At 38.1% G+C, this 19,406-nt stretch overlaps 1 protein-coding gene across 3 annotated transcripts in view; it reads left to right on the top strand.

The window, feature by feature from the left end:
• ANO4 (anoctamin 4) overlaps positions 1–19,406 on the top strand; it is a 457,427-nt gene that overhangs the window by 283,595 nt on the left and 154,426 nt on the right. For all 3 annotated transcript variants that reach the window (XM_045084796.1, XM_004742962.3, XM_004742961.2), the window contains 2 exons: positions 8,874–8,974; positions 12,950–12,994. In XM_045084796.1, the coding sequence (XP_044940731.1) occupies positions 8,874–8,974; positions 12,950–12,994 (146 nt within the window). The remainder of the gene's footprint in view (positions 1–8,873; positions 8,975–12,949; positions 12,995–19,406) is intronic.

The following is a 19,406-nucleotide window of genomic DNA, read 5'->3' as shown; positions in this document are numbered from 1 at the left end:
TCCACTGCACAGCACCACCAAGCGGGTTGTTGGCCAATGGTTACCTTTCAAGAGAAGCCAAAGATACTTCTGGATACTTTTAGAAAGTATGCCTTGGTCTTCTTTAGTCTTTTGTGTCCTAAGTTCCAGCTCTTTTAAGCCCATTTCTTTCAAGTTAAAACAAACAAACAAAAAAGGATTTGGTGTCATCTTTTGAGTTCAGTTAATCTAAGATGATAAAGGGGCCTTTTTAACTTTGGCAACCACTTGTAGAACCCCCAAGACTTCTCAGGGTGCTGTGGACAGTCCTAGACCTATGGAGACTCTTTCCAATCAGACCTCCATTTCATTTTTCTCATTCCACCTGTTCCCTCTTCCTTTTGGGTACAGACATAACCCCAATCTTACTTTTTATTTTAGACGAAACCAGAATCTAATGAGCTTGCAAGTAAGAGAGGCAGGCTCCCTTGAGCCAACCATTCACTCCATGATATCCATGGAGAGGAACAATCTTCAGTTCTCACATGCAGGTGCCTTTCCTAGTCCCTCCAAGCAAATACCTCTTTATTCCTAATGTTCCATCACTATATATTCATGGCCAAAATTTGCAAGTCAGGCTAGAAGAAAGTGACCTTTTTTGTTCCTCAGTCAAAGCTTTAACTATGAAAATTTTTCAAATGTCTTTGATGATGCATCACATACCCTCTTCCCCATTTGAAGAGCGCTTTAGTGCACAAGGGAGTAACTAAATACTTGCATGCATTAAAACATGTAGCCCTCAGAAAAAATCTGAAGTAAATTCTGTTATTCACACTTCACATATGAGAGAATGGAGGCTTACAGAATGAAATATTTTGCTCAGCCTCACCAGCTGCTAAGGTAGCATTTCTAGCTGTTGAACCTTGGATTCCAAAGCTTAGGGATTCCAAATCCAGGACTTAACCATTACACCATGTGGTTCCACTACTCTATTTTTTTTTTCAATATATAGAGAAAGGTTACATGTCATGCCTTGTTTATTTCTTATTTTATAATTCTCCTCAAATTCTCCTAGCCATGAAGATCACATGCAGTTATTATTTCTTCATGGCTAGGATACTAGTTTCTCATGGATAGGAACTCTCTCCTTTTTTGTGTAGGCCAAGGCACATCAGAGTTAGTTGCCTCATTAGAACACAAATGACCCTTTCTTAATGCGAACCTAGTGATTAACAGACATGTAATAAATGTTTGGTAAATAAGTGATTAACCAAATCCTTTTAAATTACTTTTCTTTCTCCTGCTACTTTTTAAGAATTGCCACCATCCTGTTTTAATATAAACAAATTAGTGAACATGGACCTGAAATGAAAATAAATGGATAAAAATTTCTCAGAATGAGATTTCTATGGCAAATGTGATTTCTGGTATATTTCCTTTATGTAAACACACACACACACACGTGCGCGCGCGCGCACACACTATCCATGTGTGACTGTGTATAAGATCATGATCTCTTTCAGTCCTGTATCACAGATATAAAATGAAACTCAAATTGCAATGAGCTTTTTCTTTGAAATCAGCATATGTGTGTGTGTGATGAGGGCATGGAGGTAGAGTGGAGGTCAGTCTGCATGTCCATCTCAGAAATCCTAGGAGGTCGTCAGGAGTTTTTGCCTGAGAATTCCTGGGAGAAGTGTGGAGAGCATGCAGTCAGAGACCGGGAACTCCAGGTACAGTGCACAAACTCAAGTCACTTCTGACTCCTTGACAAAGTTCTCTGAGAGGACTGACAGCTGTCCCCAGTGGGAAAAGGGAGCCATTCGTGGGCTTCATTCTTTGCTGCTGGTTTGCATGAGGGCAGGGAGAGGCACTTGGGAGAGACCTGGCTTGGTACTGGTGTGCCCTCCTTGAAATTAGCTCTAACTCCTCATGAAAGCTCCTGGCTTCCTTTCAGGAAACCAGCTGAACGCTGTTGGACACAGTTCCACCTGAGCTCTGCAACCTCTTCAGAGAAAGGGCCAGCAGCAGTGTCAGCAAGCTCAAAGAGGCAGCTGCAGCAGCAAAGAAGAGACAAATGGCACTACTGTGTAAGGCCAACTTCAGGCAGCAGCCTGGGGTAGCTGAGGGAAGGGCTCCTGAGTGTCATCCTCCTAGAAACCTCCATCCTTCCCAGCTTCTATTTTGTCCCTCTTCTTGTTGTTTCCCATCTACCTCTCGGGCAGCACTTTCTTAGCCTTCTTTGATGGTTGCTTCCTCCTTTCTCAGACCTTCTAAATGTTGATGTGCCCTAGTGCCTAATCTTTGTTACTTGCTTAGGTAACCTCATCAAGTTCTGTGCTTTTAAATATCAATGGTGTGTCTGTAATTCTCAAGTTAATAAGTCTCATCTCCCCCCTCCCACCCTGAGCCAGATTTATATACTCATTTGTCCACTTCACACCTGTATGTAAATATCTCCCAGGGATCTCAAATATAGCATATCCCAAAGTAAACAGAAACTTTTCTGTGATTCTTTTCTAATTCATTGTGTTGTACTACCATCTATCCACTTCTCTCACCTGTGAAATTCTCTCATCCGTGAAATGTGAATAACAAAATTTACTTCAGATTTCTGAAGAAATAGCATGCATACTAATCTGGACACTGGATTTTTTTTTTTCCTCTCCTCATTTGACCAATCCCAAATCCTTTGAAATCTACCTCCACATTAATCTGCACTGTCCCATTTTTTCCTCACTACATCTACCTTCTGGTTTCAGCTACCATCTTGTCTCACCTGACCTACTGGAATAACTTTCCTATTGACCTTCCAACTCTTGTGTTCCCTCCGGGACATTTTTCCACAGGACATTCAGAGTACACTTTATAAAAGAAGAAATTTTCTTCTCCTTCTGCATTTAACCCATTGGTGACTTCTTAGTAACCTTACAAAATAAAATCTGAACTCCTTACCCTATTGAACATAGCCAGGCATAATCTGTCCATAGCCATTTTCTTTAACTCCATCTCAGGTAACTCTTCCAAACTCACACTACAAAGTCCAGTCACCTGAGTCTTTCAATTTATGGTACAATCTCCGTGTCTTCCTACTTGCTGTTCCGTCTGTCTGAAATGCTCTTCATTTGGTTTCTCCATGGTTAGCACTTTCTCATCTTTTGGATCTCAGGTTAGATGCCATACCTTCAGAAGTCAACCAAGCAATCTAAAGTCAGGGGCCTCCAGTTCTTCTCTCCCATCGCATTATATATTTTCCTTTTTGTCACTTCTCATAATTTTAAATCATATGTTCATTTGTTGTTTAATGTTTGTTTACTGCTCTAAATTCTGTCTACTTGGAGATTGAGCAGAGTATCTGATATGTAGTACTCAAGGAATGTCTGTTGAATCTTATTGAATGAATGAATGTTCTTAAAGGTACATGTAAGAGACCCTGGGGGCCATGGAGCCACCTGAGACAGGAATTGGGGGCTTGCCTCTGTGGGTTTCTTCAGACTTAGACTTGTAGTCAAAAATTCTCTTCAGGTATTGGTTCCTTATTTATAGGTTGTAACTTGGATGATTAGGAGTGCTGTGTTCTTCCCAACATCATCAATATGACATGGCCCTTCTTGGAGATCATGATAACTAACATGTTTTACCTATGCATCTTATCCATATTATGCCATTTAATATGATTCCATAGTTAGATTTTGCTATCATTTCCCATATTACAGTTGAACAAACTAAGGCACAGAGAGGTTAAACAGCTTGCCCAAGATCACAGAGCTAGTAAGAGAGACACATAAGAACATGAATATGTATAATCTGACCTCAGAGTCTGCATTCTTTTTTTTTTAGCTTTTTTCCTCTTTGAATTTATTTAAATTCAATATAGTTAACATATAGTGTAATTTTAGTTCCATAGATAGAATTTAATGATTCATCAGTTACATATAACACTCAGTGCTCATTCCATTCTGTACATTCCTTAATTCCTATTACTCAGTTACCCCATGCCCCACAGCAACCCTCAGTTGTTTCATAGAGCTAAGAGTCTCTTATGGTTTATATCCCTCTCTGATTTTGTCTTATTTTATTTTTCCTTCCCTTTCCCTATGTTCATCTGTTTTGTTTCTTAAATTCCACATATGAGAGAAACCATATGATAATTGTCTTTCTCTGACTGACTTATTTCACTTAGCATAATACCCTATAGTTCCATCCTTGTTGTTGCAAATGGCAAGATTTCATTCCTTTTGGTTGCTGAGTAATACTCCATTATATATAAATACCACATTTTCTTTATCCATTCATCTGCAGATAAATATCTGGGTTATTTCCATAGGTTGGCTATTGTGGATATTGCTGTGATAAACATCGGGGTGCAGGTACCTTCTTACACTACTGGTGAGAATGCAAACTAGTGAAGCCACTCTAGAAAACAGTATGGAGGTTCCTCAAATAATTAAAAATAGACTTACCTTATGACCCAGAAATTGGACTACTAGGTATTTACTTCAAAGATTTAAATGCAGGGGCTGCATTCTTAAATTAACCTCTGATTTTCAACTACCCATGTAGCCCTGCACTGGCTCTCAAAGTGACCTCTTCAAATCCCATAGATTTAAATACCATCTATGTCCTGGCCATGCTTGCTTTATATCTCTGGCCCAGACTGCTCCCCTGCACTCCAGACTAATTTATCTTAACTACCCACAGGCATCTTTTCATAGGTAACTGAAAGTTAACATTTCCAAAACTGAGTTTGTACTCTATCTCTATCCCCCACTTCCAAACTTGTCACCCCAGTAGCATCTCCTTCTCAGCAATGGTATCAGGGGTCATGAGATGTAAATATGTGTACATCCATACATGTGTCTTAGAGAGATGGCCTGAATTAGAAAATGGCATGATATTTCTTCTTTTCCTTGCTATTGCTTGATGTAAATTTCCCTTACTAAATCATGGCCTACCCAGGACATACCCAGGACCAGGACATATATTATCCTGCATTCCTAGCATCAAGTGCCTAGAAGGTGTTGAAAGGATCTTGTTGAATGAAGGAAAGAAAGAAGGAATGTTTTCTGTGAATGTTATCTATTTCTACTGCAGGTAGTTTCCATTCTACTTCTTAATTTCTCAGGATGTTTTCTTCTTCCCATGTTTCTAACCTAAGGGATGGGATATTAATGAAACTCTGTTTCCAAAAATCATTTTCATTTCTCTTCGCTTTGTCACTTGCACCCTTGGATTTATGTGGAAAGGAATACTAAATAATGAGGAAAAACCCATTTAGAAATGTAGTGTAATCATTCAGTGGTAGAGAAAAGAGTGATATATGAGCCATATAATTAGCAGTAATCTGTTTCATATTTATTTTTCTGGGCTGAAGTTCAGTTCCTCCTTGAAAAATTGAATGCAAGTAATAAGTTACACACACACAGCCTATGAATAGACATCCATCGTCATCCAAGGGAATTCAGCTAACATTTTCTCAAGATTATAAAAATAACTTTTAATTGTCTCAAATAAAATTTCCGTTCTTAATAGCTTAATATTGCTTCATTTTTGTTGCTTTGTTTTCTAAGATATAGAACTCAGTTTATTTTTTATAAACTAATAAATGAACAGTTCAGAAATTAGGTATCTTCAATGTATGTACAAAGCCATGGATTTATTTATTTATTTAAACCTCAGAATTTATTAGGTAGAATTGACAAGGGAGCCAAGGGATGTGAGTGTTAACTGTATCTGGGATAAATGTTCAGTTTGGCTGTGAGTGAATTACTTGGCCACTCTCTCTCTCCGCCTCTAAGAAATTGAAAGAAAAAGCCTCTCTTACAAGGTTTATGTAGGAGTAAAATGAGGTAACAATGTCAAAGTGCTTCCAAAATTACAAAGGTCTAGAAGATAATAGTAAAGTGATGGCTTTATAATTATTGTTATAATTGAAATAAGAAAAATGAAGTTGTTTTTATCATGCTGAATAAATCAAAACAGCTATACTTTTATGCAGAAAATGGAAGAGATCCCACATTAGAATTTTAGTTGATTTTGTGTGCATTCAGATAATGAACTTGGCTTTTCCATGCACAGAAATGTAGCATTTAAAATGTGCCCTAAGTAGAATATTTTAATGATTTCTCTTTAATGTTTTTATATATTCATGGAGATATACAAAATGATTTGTCTTCTACTATATTTACTTTCTGTAAACCTAGCAATTACAATAATTTCATGGAGAGAGTATATCCTAAGATGATATTCTGCTATAAGTCATAGTTCAGTTGAGTCTTTGAATCATTCACATTAACATATTCCTTGTGCAGTTTCCCTCTTTGTATCATAGGAAGATGAGAGAAGAAAGAACAAGTGAATGTAGAATCTTGTGGAAATCTGAGTTTAAATTCCCATTACACAATTAACATTTTAGGTGGGAGAGCCACAAAACCTTCCCAGACTCTAAAGTATGTCTTTAATATAAACAATAAGATCCTTTTTTTAAAAGAAAATGAAGTCTTTCTTTTGTTTTATAACTTAGATAACTATACTATATATTGGAAAACAAGTGTCAATATTTTCTGATGTACAAAAAACTCAACTTATAAGCTGAGACCATCTCAGATCTGCATCTGCAGACATGAAAGGGACAGGATGGAGATTTTCGTGGGTGTGTGCTATTTCTCCATGTTCTGTATGGACACTGACACCTGTGAGCTCATTCCCACTCACCCTGGCTACAAAGCTCTAAGCACCCAGTACAGAGAGGATTGGATATAATGAGTTACTAAATAGAAAACCAGTTCATGCAAAGAGACCCAGCACTGGTCCATTACATCTTCAGTGTGTACTAGCTTGTCTGTGCTCTGGCTGGGCTCCTCATTTGCAGTTACCAGATATGTTGGTTCTAAGAGTCACTTCATCTGAAGTTACTTCTTGCTTCACAGGACAAACAACTCTCATCAGGGCCAGGACTAACTGTTCACATTTCACTAACCATATTCTGAATTAGAAAAGTATTGGTTGTGTGCTCCCTCTGGACCAGGCATTGTGCTAGACCCAGAGGATTTTACTGTGAATAATAGAAACTTTCCTTGTTTTTAGGAGACTTACAGTCAGAGGTCTGCTTGTCCCAAGCTAGAATATACAACTTCATTTTAGCCTGAATTGCCAGAATGTTTGGTTTTTTAGACCAATATCAAAGGGTGCTCTTCACCATGGTGGATTTGGGCCCAGGTCCTCCTCCTTTTGGGAAATTTAGTCCTGTCAGAGTCCCTGGGAAGTTTGTAGTTGATACCAATTTGATTTTCATAATATCTTGAAGAATTCTTATAAATTAAGTACAATATTTATAAGCCCAGCAAGATGACTTTGAATGAGAATTTGAGCAATGAATTGTAATTGCACATCATCTGGAATTTAAAAACAATTCTCTATAGTGCAAATTTACCCCATAAATTTGGGCTTCTATTTTTGCCAGCATGTTAAACTATTGGACTGTTTATGAATACAGTTACAAGGAGAGGTTAATCACAAAAGCCTAACACATCTGTTGACATTCTTATACTATAAAAATTTAAATGGCATGCAGTCCAGAATGAGCCGTGTGAAAAAGATACGGATAAATAATAGTCCATTTTGCTGGTTTAAGCTGGTTTGGCTCTCACTATTTTCTCATTTTTCTTCTACCTCCTTCCACAACCCAGCCCTCCCCCTGGGAAATAACTTCCAAAGAAAATCTAATTGGAGAAGTCCTTTTGGTCTTGTTGGGTGGTTTTTAAAATGCAAAATCCTTGGTGGTTTGGTGGCTCAGTCAGTTAAGTGTCTGCCTTCAGTTGAGGTCATGATTCCAGAGCCCTGGGATTGAGTCCCACGTCAGGCTCCCTGCTCAGCAAGGAGGGCCGTCTCCCTCTGGCCCCTCCTCCGTTTACGCTGTTTCTTGCTCATTCTCTGTCTCTCAAATAAATAAAATCTCTTAAAAAAATAAAATGCAAAGTCATCATTTACTTCCCTCTCTATGTGTTGTATTGATTAAAAGCCCAAGAGGAGGCAGAAGTTTTGGGCCAAAGAACACAGTCCTTTGAAAAAGCCTTCCCTGACACTGACCCCGAGTCAAGACTCACATCAAGTTCCTCCTTCTGCACCACCACCAATTTTTGGCTTTTGCCTGGTTGGTTGAAAGCATCTTTTCTCTCTGATTTTGCTGCAGCTCTCCTTCCTTACATTATTTTCTCCATGCAGCAGCCACAGTGATCTTTGAAAGTCTAACTCAAAATGACTTCCCAGTGTTCCTAAAATAGGGTTCAGTTGTTCTGTTGGGGCTGGTAAAGCACTGCACAGACTGATTCCCCTCACCTTTTTAGCCTCTTATGCTAATTTTCATGATGTATACACTCCAGCCACCCTGCTCTCCTTACTGCCCCTAGAACATCAGACACACCAAGCAATTTCCCAGCTTAGGGTCTTTGTACCTAGATCACTCATCCCATGCTTTCCCCCAGTCCTGGCTCCTTTTTGTCTCAAATTTGTATGTCCTCTTTGCAGAGGAGCCTTTTCTGAACCCCTTGCCCAAAGTAGTGTGACCCCATCCCTATAACTTCTCCCATTAACTTCATTATCTTCAGAACATTCATCATTACCTGAATTCATCCCTTTCTTTTAAACTTTTTTTGCCTATTTCTTTTTTTGTTTGTAAGTTTGCAGAATGTAAATGTCATTCATATCTCTTTTGTTCACAGCTGGGTTTCCAGTGCCTGACACACAGTGGTATATTTTTTGAATGAATAGATGCACATGTAAGGACCCAATTTTTTGCTGAAGAATGCCCCAAATCTTAAACTCCATATAGGTTCATGTGTTCTAAGTTCCAATTCAATTTAAGCCATAGGAGACTTGGATATACTTTTCAATTTAGTTTCTTTTTTCTGTTTCAGTCCTCTCTAATAAATAGTGACATTATCTTTGTGAAGTTGCATGCCCCATGGGAAGTGCTTGGAAGATATGCAGAACAAATGAATGTAAGAATGCCTTTCAGGTAGGTGTAAATATGTATTTCCCTACTCTCTGCTGCTTCCTTGTAAAACTAATATGCTCCTCTGTTGAAACAAATAAAACTGAAATGCAGACTGGAGTAGTATTAGAGAGGATTCTTAAAATATCTAGGAAATGCGTTAAGTCTTCATGACTTCTAATGACTTCATGACTTTTTGTGAAAATTCCTGGCTAATTCAGTCCTTAGTAGGTAGATATGTCAAGTGCCTGTGAGAAAGAAGCCTTTTCCAAGTAGGATTTTCATTTCCAAAATGCCATTTTCAGAAGCCCTGTGTGTTGTTGCTTTGAATGGCCACACTCCAGACATCAATGGTGCAGGTCTTTACTGACATTCAAATCTGCTTCCAATAAAGCAAGTTCAAGAAATTTCATAAAAATGTGATACACTTTTAAAATTTTTTTAAATTTTTAAATTTTTAAAAAGTCGGGTCATAAATGCTGTACAAGCACAAGCATTGGTATTTTTCCCAAGGGTAATTAGAAAATACTTTATGTGGATTGCTTAGTTATTTAAAGTATTAATTTACCTTCATCTCATAGTGAATATTCATATTTTCCATAAAGATTAAGGAAAAGTGATCTGCATTTGCTAAAGTATTAAACTTGAAATTATAAATGCCAAGATATATGGAAAGTAAATAATGGAATCTTCTAAAGGAGATGGAGGGATTTAGTACCAAGGACAGTTCTAATGGGAATAAAGAATTAAATACTTTTGATCCACAATTTGCCCATAAGAACAAGTCAGATGACAGAAACCAGGCAAACTGGTGCCAATTCTAAAATATACCACCTAATGAGCTGTAGAAAATTATAGAGACAGAGAGGCGCTAGGGACCCATTTAGAGAAGGGCAATTTCTATTCAGAGGTCTGTAATGTATCTCCCTGGTGTATCTTGTTTTCTTTGTTTATTGGCCTTTATATTCTGATACCAAGTCAAAATACAGGCTGGGATTTCTAGCATCTGTTTATGTTGAGGCAAAATTCTCAAAGGAATTGAGATAACCATAGTTCTGAACTTTCGATTTATTTTATTTATTTATTTTCAGCATAACAGTATTCATTATTTTTGCACCACACCCAGTGCTCCATGCAATCCGTGCCCTCTCTAATACCCACCACCTGGTTCCCCCAACCTCCCACCCCCAATCTGAGGGGTTTGGTTTATTTTTGTATTTAAAATGTAACAAAGACATCTGAGAATCCAAGAATTAAAAAATATATAAAATCACTTGAGTCATTTATCAATTTAGTTTTCATTGAAACTTATTTACTATAGTTATAATTAAAGCCAGTTATTTATCAATGCTATAACTGTCCACTATGGATTAATGCTATATTACACATAAAAGCCAAAAGGAAAATGAAATCTGTGCTTAGATACAGTCATATATATCAGACCAACATCTTATAGCCAACAATCAAAAGTCTACATTCTGATGTAAGTGTGATAGTAAAACTTAGTGAAATTGATACATTATCCCTCTGAGCAATCTCACAAAACCTTCCGCCAGAACACACTTTTCAAGCCAAGAACCCAAGCAAATTGTAACTTGAGCGGTGTTAACGCACAGCAAGTTCCTTGTACCTGGAAGCACATCATATATGAAGGGCCTGACTGTATCATAACTAACACTCCTATATGCTCATTACATAACAAGGAAGTGCTGCCTTCAAGCAACATTAATACTTCCTTTATTAAGAGAATGTGATCCAGGGAATAAATGATAACCACAATAACTATGAATAATGTTCTTTTTAAATGTAGGGGTTTCTGCAAGACAGTTTTAGGAGACAATACTGTTTATGTGTGGACACTAATTGCTCTCATAAATATTGATGTGATTTTACCTAAGCATAGCTTCACTAGCTACAACCTGATGCATTTAAAGTGTGTGCTATTATTTTATCCAGTGTTTCAGATAAATAACTGTAGCCTAAGAAGATCTATGTATTTCCAAAGGAGGAATTTTTCTGCCATATCACTTCAACAAAATGTACAAATATCAGTTTGGCTACATGTGGATGCCTCAAAGAATGTTATATGTATTTATTTTTTTTCTGTAGATTACACTTTTGAATCCCAGGTTTAGTATTCTTGGATTTTTATCCCTATAATGTTTGAAACAAAGTTGAAAAATAATTTTCTTATGGGAAGTTGTAAACAAAATTTGCTTCTTAAATACCTGTATGTCCATGGATATGGACTCTTTTTAATTAATAGACTAATTTTAGGGCATTTTTAAGTTTACAGAAATTTGAGTTGAGAGTACAGTGTTCCCATATATCTCTTCTCATCCCATTCACAGTTTCCTTATTGTTACTATGTTGCATTAATGTGGTATCTTTGTTACAATTAATAGACCAATGTTGATGTATTATTATTATTATCTAAAGTCCATAGTTCAGTTTAAGGTTCACTCTTTGAGTTGTATATTTCTGTGGGTCTTGAGAAATCCATAATATCATGTATCCACCATTATGTATCACACAGAATGATTTCACTGCCCTAATTTCATCTGTCCATCCCTTGTGCTGCCCACCCCAGAACAAACCCTTAACAACCACTGCTTCTTATTGTCTCCATTGTTTTACCTATTAAAAACATGAATATATTTTTAAGTTTTCACAGATCTACAAAGAAAGTTGTATGTAGACTTCCCATTTTCCATAGTATCAGAATACATATAAACCACATCAGTTTCATTACTACTCCATTGGTGGAAGCCCTAACTATGAAAAGGCTGACTGCAGTTTTTTAAAAATATCTAATCCATATGCTCCCCATTCAAATTACATCCTAAATTTTATCTGGAATGCTTTAAAAATGCAGATATAAAGAAGTACAACACATCCTTAACAGTCTCACATTTTTTATGATTTTTTATTTTTTTATTAACATACAATATATTATTAGCCCCAGGGGTACAGATCTGTGAATTTCCAGGTTTACACACTTCACAGCCCTCACCATAGCACATACTATCCCCAATGTCCATAACCCCACCACCCTCTCCTCACCCCCTCTCCCCCCCAGCAACCCTCAGTTTGTTTTGTGAGATTAAGAGTCTCTTACGGTTTGTCTCAGTCTCACTTTTAACGGATTTTTTCCAAGATTCTTTGTTTTGTTTTGTTTTTTTATTTTTTTAAATAAATTTATTTATTTTCAGCATAACAGTATTCATTATTTTTTCACCACACCCAGTGCTCCATGCAATCCGTGCCCTCTATGATACCCACCACCTGGTACCCCAACCTCCCAACCTCCAGCTACTTCAAACCCCTCAGATTGTTTTTCAGAGTCCCTAATCTCTCATAATTCACCTCCCCTTCCAATTTTCCCCAACTCCCCTCCAAGATTCTTTGTTTTATCTACTTAACTCACCTATATTAGGGCCAGTGTTTAGGTAGTATTCACTAGTGTGGTTATTTGCAGCAGGATGTTGATCCTGATTAGTGTTCTTCCCATACTAGTGGTAAAATACATCTTTTTATATTACCTTGTCTATATCAAAGGAGAGAAGGGTTCTGTAAACTAAAGTGCTCTGTAAATATTAGCTAATATAATAGTATGTCCATTAAATTGTGCATGTTGCCAGCCAGATGGCAATCCATTTCTTCATTCCTTGAAAAAAAGCTGACCTCAGCTAAATTCATACAAATACCAGTTGCCCCAAATCATTGCTCTGCACTGGCTATGTAGGCAAGGAGTGACCAAGAAAAAAAAAATTATGATAATGAGATGAAATATCAATGGACAGTATTTCATAAGATTTCATGACTCAAATGCATGCCCTATGTTCCCACTACATTTCTCACTGTTAATCTCTTTTTAGTTTTTTCTTCTTCACCTCTTACAGGCTTCTATCTTCAATCTCCTTTCCTTCCTTGCTAGTTCAAACTGTAACTGACGATGGGTTTTCTTCTCGACTGGCTTCATTTTTGCTGTTCTTCCAGGAGAAAAATCTATTACCTGCCCCGCCGGTACAAGTTCATGAGCAGGTTAGTAGCATGCTTTGTCATGATGTGTTTGATATGTTGGCCTGTTTGTTCCAACAATGACAAGGAATACGAGCTGGGGAGGATGAGCTTTTGTCCCATGGCAAAAGTGATTTCCAAGGGCAATCCAAAAATCGCTATTTCAGGTTAGCCTGAAAAGAAAAAAGCAAGATGGGAATGTTTCTCTCAGAATCTTTCCTATGATTTCTCCACACTTGGAAGGACAGCATTTATCTGCAGTTCTGTTGGGGCTGCTTTTTGTCTTTAGCCTATTCTCTTAGACAAATTACCAAAAAACCCAGATGTTCAGCACATCTTTGGTCTGAATGTTATTTTTTTCTACATAACCCCACCCTCCACCATAAGTAACTTGAAATCTTGAAGTGTAGATAATCAACATCTCAAAAAGCTGATAGCTGTCTAGCCCACCCCATGGGTGGGGCCCTCCTATGTTAGTAACATTTTGTTAATAAAGTATGCAGATGTATTACCTTATCAAAAGCCCTTTCTACCCCCCCTTTTTTTTCTTTTAGCCTTCCCCACCCACCCAACATTCTACTGGCTAAAGATTGCCTTTAATGTACTATGTATCTTTCTAAAGTTTGTTTCTTAATTTTTTGAGACATTAGGGAACAAGGGAGAAGCATCAATGATGTCCTATAATTCAATTCTATTGTGATCACTGGAAAACTAATTTTAAAATTTTAATTGGTCTTATGTAATCATTTACCCTGAGCTGAGCTAATGGTTAAATTTGGAGACCATTGCATTTCTCTGAAAATCCTTTTTGTTCAGTTCTGTGAGAATTAAGATTTATGTTTGCTCTGTTTATGTGCTGTGCAAAATATAAGAGTAATTGACATGTTCTAGTGGGTTTACTCAAATGCATGTACATTCAATAAAGTATGATATAAGAATTGACATCCAAAGAAACCAAGACGTGTTTTCCAAAATTTCCCTGTGCAATATCTTTACTGAGCAGTGCTTCTTTGCTTAGACTGTAGCCATGGCATTTGGATTCACCATGATTTAGATTAGTCCCTTGTCATATAATGACCCTCTATAAAATCCCAAGATAACATATTAGCCTATATCAGTAGTCCTCTATAGTTTTCAAACTTTAACCAGCATTAGAATAACCTGGGGGGGCGTGGGGCACCTGGGTGGCTCAGTGGGTTAAGCCTCTGCCTTCGGCTCGGGTCATGATCCCAGGGTCCTGGGATCGAGCCCCACGTCGGGCTTTCTGCTCTGTGGGGTGCCTGCTTCCTCCTCTCTCTCTGCTTGCCTCTTTGCCTACTTGTGATCTATGTCAGATAAATAAAAAAAAAATCTTAAAAAAAAAAGAATAACCTGGGGGGCTTATTAAAACACAAGATTGCTGGACCTGTCCTCTAATCTATGGTGTTGATGTCCACCTCTCCACCTGGATGGTATGTGAAGGCAAGGATGGCTTATCCAATTCTATATTTCTGGTACCTAGCACATAATAGATGGGGTGAGTGGGAAAATGAATCTCTACACATGTGAGAAGATTTGAATGAGGAAAAAGGAGATCACAAAGAAAAGCATAGAAAAACCAGTGTGGCTGAAGTGTCAGACACAGACTTGGAACTGAAACATTTGCCCTCACTATGGAGGGGAGGTAAGCAATGAGGGCTTGAAAGAAAATGGTGTAAAAGGAACCATAAATCTCAAACTTGGATTGGACATCAAATGTCATCAAGTCCAGCCATTCAGCAGATACCTGAACCTCTGCTATATGGTCAGCCAGCCCATGTTTGAACATCTGTGGAGACAGGGAATTTCAGAACACAACTGTGGGTACCTGACTTTTAGGAAATTCTTCCTTAAAATAAGCCATAATCTCTCTGTCCCTTCAGTTTTTACTCCAAAGAACGTTCAGATTACAGTTCTCCTTGGATAGATGAAAAATAATCTACAGAGCAAAAAGGCAAAATGTATGAGAAAGATTGTGAAATTATAGGCAAAAAGACTTATTATTTGGAAATGGGGGGGGATGAGAAAGAGGTTTCCATATCTAAGGAATTGGAAAATTGTTGATGGTAAAAGGAGAGTGGAAATTCAGAAGAGATATGGCTATGGTGAGAAAGATGATGATTTTTGTTTTAATAATCTTGTATTATAACTCACAGTAGGTCTTTGACACATAGGTGTCCTGAGGCCCTCTGGAAATGATGGCAAAGCAATTGAGAAAAACAAGGCTATTGATGGCAAAGCAATTGAGAGCAAGGCTAGAGAATCCAGTTTGGGAGTCTGAAGTATAGAAGTCATGACTTGAGTCAGAGGAGTGGATAGAGTTCCCCAGGGAAGGACTAAAATGCAAAAAGAAGGCCAATGGCAAGTCCTTGGAAAATCTCATTAAGAAGGCAGGAAGAGATGGAAGAAAAATGAAAAATAATAATTTAAGAAAGAGGCAACCTAAGGGAGGACAATGTCAAAGAGACCAAGAAAGAGTTCTCATAAAAATGGGTGTTCTTCAACTTCTGATGGAGGCTGAGAGATGAGAATCGATTTTTAATATTTAGAAGTTAGTGATAACTACCATGATAGCAGTCTCCATGAGAGATGATTCTCAAAGTTGAGTGGACCTCAGGATTATCTTCAGGGTTTTTTAGTACTCAGCTTATCTAGCCCATTCCACGAGTTTCTGAGATGAGGCACAATATTTTGCACCTCTATCAAGATCCTAAATGGTGCTAATGTGGCTGATCTGGGACTATGTTTTGAGAATGAGGACTGCAGAGAGGAGGGTAATAGAAACCAGATTACAGCTGGTGGGGGATGGAAGGCCCTGATGAATTAGAGGCAATGCGGGATCAATACTACCCTCATAAATTTTGAGACAGAGGAAAATAGAGGAGGGACAGGCTTAAGAACAGTAGCCAAGAAAAGGAAGCAGAGGAGAGGAGACTGTGTGACAAGGGACCAATCACATATTCTCCATGAGCAGCAGAGAGGTTTTGAGTGAGTAGGAGTTTGGGAAATCCTTGTTTCTTGAACTGAAAGTACAATTTACTGAACAGTCATCTTTGGCCTGAAAAAGTCAGGCCATAAGAGTGCATAAATCATAACTATAAAAGAATTCGGGCATTGGAAGTCACTGGAAGACTCAGACAAATGAAGGGAAGAGAAATCCTAACTAACTGGTAGTATGACCTATCAATTCAGATTACCTTTTAAGACATTCATTGCTTACCACATCACTGTAGTGGTATACCTTAGTGAAGCCCAATGTCCGGTGTCATTTTTAAAGTGCAGTTTGTCAGAAATTTTGGTATCTATTTTAAGTCTTGTTTCACCTCAGGACAGATTTAGACAGTGGAAAGTATCTCTTTGTAGACAGCTCTGATAGGCCAAATTGAAGGGCATATCTATATCTGGCTGTCCTCGTTGTACACCAGTAATAAAACATTGACTCAGTATTCTAAAATTCTCTTGTCATACTAAATATGGATATTCAATTTAGGTTTTAGTTTCATCCACTTAAATAATAATTTCATTGCTTTGCAAAAGCCTCCCTGAAACAACCTTATCTCCTTTAAAGCCAAGGGAAATTATATTATAAAATTTCTGAGCAGGCAGAGACATAAAGCATCTTTTCACAAATATCTTTATTTTTGAGAATCACCTGACTCCCATAAAATACACTCATGTAATTCAGATTTATATTTTTTGATTAAATGCTATTTTCATCATGTACTTGGTCCATTAAATGCTCCTTTGACTCTTTGGGAAGATTTATAGGCCTTATAAATTGTCTATTCAATAAAGAAAGAGAATTTATCATCCGTCTTTCGCCCCCCACCCCCATTTTTGCCTCTGCCAAATACTGCAAATAGAGTCAGTAGAAGATGTGATTACAAAGGAACAAATTGGATTATGGTCAGTGGTTTGTAGCTAATGTCTCATTACTTCTCATTCCTTTTCCGTCCACTCCCCCATATGCACCTGCCTGATGTTATCCTTTGCAGTCATTGGGCAAAATGTCTGCTGCCCCTGCTACATGATACATTCAGTGCAGTTGTAATCTTATCAGTTGCATATACAGATAAATGACAAAATGACTTATATTTTCTATCCTAGTATTAAAAAATTAATATATGTAAATGTTCCAAAGCCTTTGGAATCTGCTATGAGATATTTAGGTTGTGCCCCAGTTAGTAGCCTTGTGACCTAAAAGAATCCTAACTCCTATCCAAGAAGAGGCTATAAATATAGGAGACTTGGCTCTCAGAAGAGGAAAAAGAAATTCAAGGCTCCTGCTGTCTAACTGTTATCAGTCCAGGAGGGCTTCATTTATTACAATGTAGGGCTCTGTGTGGTGCCTCCACCTTAAAAAAAGAAGAAGAAGAAGAAGGAGAAGGAGAAGGAGAAGAAAAAGAAAGAAAGAAAGAAAGAAAGAAAGAAAGAAAGAAAGAAAGAAAGAAAAGTTTATCTGTATGTTCCCTCTAGGTATATCATCCCTGAAAATGTAATCTGTTAGAAATGTGATGCTATTCTAATATTCTGGTCTGGGGAAAAGCAGGTGTCTCTGGAGTAGCCTATTTCATTTCATTTAGCCTAATTAAGTTGTCAGTACAAACTCCCTCCTGGGTCCTGGTGGCTCAAGGGAAAGGCCTTGTCTTCTTCAGGGTATACCCACAGCATCCAGGTTGGGGCTCTGCACACAGCAGGTAATTTATAAAGGCCTATTGATGGCTTAGTATGCAGGGAGTGAAGCCCTTTGGCATGTGGCCTTTAATTATCACCACTCCTAAGGTGAATAGGATAGTCTTCCCTTTGCAGCTGAGGGAACCAAAAATCAAAGAGGTTCAAGCAGAACCTTCCCACAGCACATTTCCAAGGCACAGCTTGGGAAGGTGCAGCACACCAGAATGGGCAGTCTGTGCCCATCTGCCTGTGCTGGGCTGCCAACTCTTTACAGCCACGCCGGATCTGACCTGTCATGAACCAGAACTTGGCAGGGGTGGGGTGGTGGGGTGGTGGTGGCTGAACTTACTGTAATACTTTCTATAAAAATATCCATCTTTTAGTCCAGATACTAGCTTGACAAGTTAAGGCTAGAAATGCCCAAGTGCATGACTGATCAATTGTCTCCTTACTGATTTTCCTATATAGTCTATAATACTCAATAAATGAGCCTCTATAAGGCTCAATAAATGGCAGAAATAGAACAGTGACAATGTGTCCAACCAAAATCAATACTAAATCAATAAGCCAACATTTTCTCTTTGCTTTTCCCAGTCAGTGAAGACTTTATTAAGTATGCCCAATTCCTATATTTAAGAGACAAATTGGATACTTTCTAGTTAGTTGGTTCCTCAACTCTGTAACTAAGAGAATTTCAGGATTGCCTCTTTAGGGAAGTTTATTAGATGGAGATGGGGGCACAGACTTCAATATAGAAGTGAGAATCTTAGTACTTGAATTCCCATTGATAACTCTACATAATAGTTTATCATCCTCATCATCTTCTTCATCCTAGACACCACCACTGAACTGAGCATTTTGTACATATAAGGCAATGAGCAGACACCTGATATTTGTTATCTTGTGTAAGTCCTCACCACTGACTCATGAAATGGGTGCATTCACTCAAAGAGGTTTAGTCACTTACTCAGCATAGGACTTATCACTAGAGAGATGTACAACAAATTGTGAACCTACTTTAACTTCAGAGTCCTTCATCTGTATGAAAGGTTATCCATTATATTGTGAAAAGGAAAGCTCTCCATTAACTTAAGTTTGTTTAGGATATAGCCAAGATACTATTGCCCAAATCACCAGCAACATGTAATATCTAAAAAACAGCAGAATCAGAAACCCAACGTGGGTCTCATGCTTTCCAGTCTGGTGGTTCTTGCACTATGTGTTTTTATCTTGCACTGTTGAAGAGGATCCTCAGTGAATCCTAAGAAGCAAGTTTGGTATGAGAGTGTTTGTTGAAGAGTGGCCAATAGTCATCCAGCCACAGAGAAACAGATCCTTGTTCTCAGAGCTGGGAACTGGCAGGTGGAGTAGCATGTGGAGTGTCAGCCTCAGCATAGGGAGCCTGACCAGCCATGGCCAGGTCTCAAGGAGAAGATCAGATCAAGACTGTTTTCAGAGGTGTATTAATTTCCTATTACTGTTGTAACAGATTCCTGCAAATTTAGGTGCGTAAAACAACACAAATTTATCGTCTTATAATTTTGCAGGTCAGTAGTCTAGGGGAGGAGGCTTAACTGATTTCTCTGCTCAGGGTCTCTCAAGGCTAATGTCAAGGTGTTGGTTGGCTAAGGCTCTTCTTGAGGCCATGAGGGAGTATAATCTTTAGGCTTGTTCAGGTTGCTGGCACAATTCAGTTCTGTGCAGATTCTTTAGGACTCTTAGACAAAGGTAATTTTCAACTTCT

The sequence above is a fragment of the Mustela putorius genome, unplaced genomic scaffold (assembly GCF_011764305.1).
Source record: "Mustela putorius furo isolate JIRA1106 unplaced genomic scaffold, ASM1176430v1.1 tig00000788_pilon_pilon_pilon, whole genome shotgun sequence".
Taxonomy (NCBI): domain Eukaryota; kingdom Metazoa; phylum Chordata; class Mammalia; order Carnivora; family Mustelidae; genus Mustela; species Mustela putorius.
This window is presented reverse-complemented; position numbering and strand designations above follow the sequence as displayed.